General features: G+C 51.2%; 1 protein-coding gene across 1 annotated transcript in view; it reads left to right on the top strand.

Moving 5' to 3' along the window:
• The window catches only part of LOC109520327 (estrogen receptor beta-like), a gene marked incomplete at its 5' end in the record, with an annotated part of 6,293 nt that extends 4,228 nt beyond the window's left edge, over positions 1–2,065 (top strand). The window contains one exon of the mRNA XM_019877457.1: positions 1,951–2,065. Coding sequence (XP_019733016.1) covers positions 1,951–2,065 — 115 coding nt within the window. The remainder of the gene's footprint in view (positions 1–1,950) is intronic.
• Positions 2,066–4,807: the final 2,742 nt, after the last annotated feature.

The following is a 4,807-nucleotide window of genomic DNA, read 5'->3' as shown; positions in this document are numbered from 1 at the left end:
TGTGTCTTACGTCCACACATCTAGTCGAGAGTGACCGTTTTAAGGTTTACCCCCGGCGAGTCCTGCGGGGCTCGCTGATCAGAAAAGTAGGAGTCCCATGATGCATTGAGAGAGTCCCAAATTTCGAATTGGTCTACTTCTTCAATTGCATATGATAAGAACACAAACAACAACACATCCAAACAATTACCAACAAATGCTGCAAAAATTGAAATCGTTCAGGAGCAGGCCTGAGGATTTCGGAAATTCGCGGTAACCCTTTTTCGGTTGCGTCGGATGACCCAACGGGAAACTCATTTGGGGTTCCGTAAACATTCATCATGGGAACGCGTTTTTTGATTTGGACCGATTTTCATCGTCAAGAATTGTGAGAGTCCAAAGTAGAATGTTTCAAGGGTAAATAAATGTTTGAAGACAATGCATGAACAATGAAGGCTCGACGGCAAACTTCTCTTGCCAATTTGAATCCGTTTTTGTGTCTTACGTCCACACATCTAGTCGAGAGTGACCGTTTTAAGGTTTACCCCCGGCGAGTCCTGCGGGGCTCGCTGATCAGAAAAGGAGGAGTCCCATGATGCATTGAGAGAGTCCCAAATTTCGAATTGGTCTACTTCTTCAATTGCATATGATAAGAACACAAACAACAACACATCCAAACAATTACCAACAAATGCTGCAAAAATTGAAATCGTTCAGGAGCAGGCCTGAGGATTTCGGAAATTCACGGTAACCCTTTTTCGGTTGCGTCGGATGACCCAACGGGAAACTCATTTGGGGTTCCGTAAACGTTCCTCATGGGAACCCGTTTTTCGATTTGGACCGATTTTCATCGTCAAGAATTGTGAGAGTCCAAAGTAGAATGTTTCAAGGGTAAACGTTTGAAGACGATGCATGAACAATGACCATTAGATCAGCAGCTGTGTACTGCAGGTTCATCCCCAAAGAGAAACGGATCAAAACATGGCGTCGTCATATGGCATCATGAATACAGCATCCCACAAAATCAGCCTTTTTTCCAATCTCACGCTGCAAAGATGAATTGACGGCTAATCATTGTACTGACTGGCTTGACATGTCTTCCCAAAACGATGCATGTGTCGTCTGCTCTCAATTTGAAGAAAGAATCGACCCCACGTCATCGTTAGTTAAACCAACAGTTAACATGAGCATCGCTACACCTCGTGACGAATGTTTCATTCCTAAAGTCACCACGCCAACCAGTAAATTACAGACTAACCAAGACTGTTTGCTCATCGTTTTCTTAGCGATTAGCCTCTCGATCTCACGACCAACTTGCCTCGTCATCGCGCCTCCCGTCGTGTCTCGCTCTCGTGTTCCGTGCCTACGTCACAGGTGAGTTTGGTGAGACGAAAAAGCAGACTGGCGTTCCCGTTTCTTCAATGTCGTAATTAGTCGACCTTTGTGAGTTTTTTTCGGCGCCATCTCAAACGTTCATCCGTTTGCGGCCTAAAACGGCTCGCTTCTAGAATAGCTCGGTGAAGGGCAGCTCGGGCTCTCGTACGGCGAGAGCGGCCGAGTGCGTCCGCTTGAAACGACCGAAGGGAAGGCGCGCCGTTTTCCAGCATGGCTGTCGCGATCGACTAACAGCGTCAACCAAAGCGGCTTACCTTTGACCGCGACGCAGCTCTCGGCGCTCGACGGCATCGAAGTCGTCCCGCGCGTCGGCGCTCTTCTCCCCAACCGCTCGGGAAAGCAAACGGCTCCGCTCCGACGTCCAAGGTTGATCCGAGGAGGCGGCGTTTTGCCGCCGTCTTTCCAGCCGGACGACGTCAGTTAGTTAGCTTTAGCCCTGTTCGCTTAGCGCTCGCTTCCTTCCGCCCGGTTGGTGTTGCGTGGACGGCCGCGGCTCTTGAAAAATAAAAACCCATCGAATCGGCTTGACAGTCTCGCGCGCGCGCGCGCGCTCGCTCTGCGTTTGCCCCCCCTCAGCTTCGTCCCCGCGGAGGCGTGGATGTTGGATTCGGGACCCCGGGGCCCTTCTTCGGACTTCGGCCTTCCCGCCGGCATCGCCGCGGAAACTTCTCTGAGCGGCGGACTGGACTGACTGAACCGCGGCTGAATTTGCTCGAGTGTCGTTGAGGTTTTTTGTGACGAGTTGAGCGTTCGCAACCTCTCTTCGCTTTTCGTGTTTGTCCGTCTCGTCACTGGAACGAACTTCTCTCGTGTGACGATTTGATTTGACGTATGAAGCCGCCGCCGCGTCGCGCGTCAGCTTGCCGTGACGACAACCGACGGCCTTCCCGGAAACTTCTCCGCCCCGCGTACAATGTCGTCGACGCGCGTCGGCGTACGCGCGAGGACGCCTTGCTTTCCTGCGTGCGTTCAATGAAGGCCGCGCGCACGCACGCAGTCCAGTGACGAAGTGTTTATTGACCACGTGGCGGTACAGGAGTCCATCAATAAAAGCCGACAAATGAAAACATTGCAGATTCTTGTGTTCCGTGGCGATGAGGAGGAGGAGGGGGGGGGGGGGGGGGTTTCCGTTCACGGGTTGCGCACGAATCAAACCGCACACGCGATGACGCGCGCTTGCTCTTCTACTTGTGATGCTTTTTGCTGTCTGGCCATCGGAGGGCGCGCTGGGCATCGCGCCAAAACCAACTTGTCACAAAGCAATCATTGATTTCGCGGCCTTTTGATTTTTGTGGACTTTGGCTTTCGTCAGAAAGACGGAAGGAGGCATTGATGACTTTGGGATGCATTTGATTGCTTCCAAGTCGGCCACCAAGCGTGCCGCCTTCAAATGGCCCAAATCATGGAAAACGACGACGGGAAAACATGCGATCACACTTCGCCAATTGAGTGAATTGGATTTGGGGAAATGTCATCAAGAGATGCTGGCGTCTTCTTTTGAAGAGGATTTCGCTTTTCAGCCGCTTGACACTCGCCAGCTCGCGAGCGAGAGTTTTTGTCTTGTAGCTCGTGGAGACTTCATTGTCGTCGACTCGTGACAACAGAAAAGGGACGCCACACTTGTGAATCTGCTCGCTTGTTTAGCGAACGAACGCAGTTGTCCACCGGTGTTGTTCTCACACACAAACACAGCAAACACAATTTTCCAGCTTTTTTTTTTTGTTTGTTTTTTGCCTGTCCACACTGTCGACGAAGACTTCCCCTGCTCTGTCGGCCAGCATCATTTGCGAGCAAAGCGTCTCTTTTAGAGGTGCAACTATGACTCATTTCATTGACAACTCACGCCTGATCAATTGAATTCCTTATTTGGACAATCGATGCACCGTTTGGAGACCCCAAATTGGCCCAACCCCCCAAATTCAGCCTCTCGACAGAAAGTCGCCTCTGACGTCCGTTGCCCACCATCAAAGCAGACCGCTGACACTGCTCAACACGCGCACACACTTTGGTGCCCACAACGTTTTCAGGATGTCTGTAAATGACATTGGCGTTTCCAAATTACAACGTTTTCAGGATGTCTGTAAATGACATTGGCGATTCCAAATTGGCCCGACTTTTTGACATGTTGGGGAATCATGGAAAACGACGACGGGAAAACATGCGATCACACTTCGACTTTGCGCCAATTGAGTGAATTGGATTTGGGGAAACGTCATCAAGAGATGCCGGCGGCTTCTTTTGAAGAGGATTTCGCTTTTCAGCCACTTGACACTCGCGAGCGAGAGTTTTCGTCTTGTAGCTCGTGGAGACTTCATTGTCGTCGACTCGTGACAACAGAAAAGGGACGCCACACTTGTGAATCTGCTCGCTTGTTTAGCGAACGAACGCAGTTGTCCACCGGTGTTGTTCTCACACACAAACACAGCAAACACAATTTTCCAGCTTTTTTTTTTTGTTTGTTTTTTTGCCTGTCCACACTGTCGACGAAGACTTCCCCTGCTCTGTCGGCCAGCATCATTTGCGAGCAAAGCGTCTCTTTTAGAGGTGCAACTATGACTCATTTCATTGACAACTCACGCCTGATCAATTGAATTCCTTATTTGGACAATCGATGCACCGTTTGGAGACCCCAAATTGGCCCAACCCCCCAAATTCAGCCTCTCGACAGAAAGTCGCCTCTGACGTCCGTTGCCCACCATCAAAGCAGACCGCTGACACTGCTCAACACGCGCACACACTTTGGTGCCCACAACGTTTTCAGGATGTCTGTAAATGACATTGGCGATTCCAAATTGGCCCGACTTTTTGACATGTTGGGGTTTTTTTTTCTTTCGTGCTGCGGATACGCAGATTCTGACCTTTAGGCGCCATCTTTGCGGAACGAGGCCAAACGCGTCTTGGAACGTCGCGTCTCCGTACGGGCCGCTTTGATTTTGGAGGCCACAAGGTGAAAGACGGCGCTCGTCGGCGCACGGCCTTCTTCGTGCAAAAATCATCAATTAGGCAAAGGACAAGGGCACCTTCCGTCAAGGAAGGTCAATCGTCGCTCCATCGGTGGTTCAAAAATCGGTGAAAAACTGCGGCCAATTCCAAGAAACGCACGTCATGTTCTTAGTCGGCAGCCCGAAATCGCCGAGATAGCTTCGGCACTCAAACGTGTCGATTTCGGTTGCCGTTGTCTCCAAAATAATGCGGCTTCGCTCGCAGCCCGCGCGTGAGGCGCCGTCGCGGTTGAACGTGGCTGCGGGCTGCTGAGCGGGAGAAGGCTTCGGCGCAGCCTCAAGCGTGTGGACGGACGGCAAGCCCGTTTCGGGACCCTTCAAAGTCTTTTTCAAACCAGAGCACACTCAACACAACGTGCGGCAGATTTTGGAAAGGAGCTAACAAATCACCTTTTCAAATACACCGGCGCAGGGGGCGGAGGGGGCGGGGG

The sequence above is a fragment of the Hippocampus comes genome, unplaced genomic scaffold, assembly GCF_001891065.2.
Source record: "Hippocampus comes isolate QL1 unplaced genomic scaffold, H_comes_QL1_v1.1 scaffold295, whole genome shotgun sequence".
NCBI lineage: Eukaryota > Metazoa > Chordata > Actinopteri > Syngnathiformes > Syngnathidae > Hippocampus > Hippocampus comes.
The sequence above is the reverse complement of the archived record's forward strand: the minus strand, read 5'-3'. Positions and strand labels throughout refer to the sequence as shown.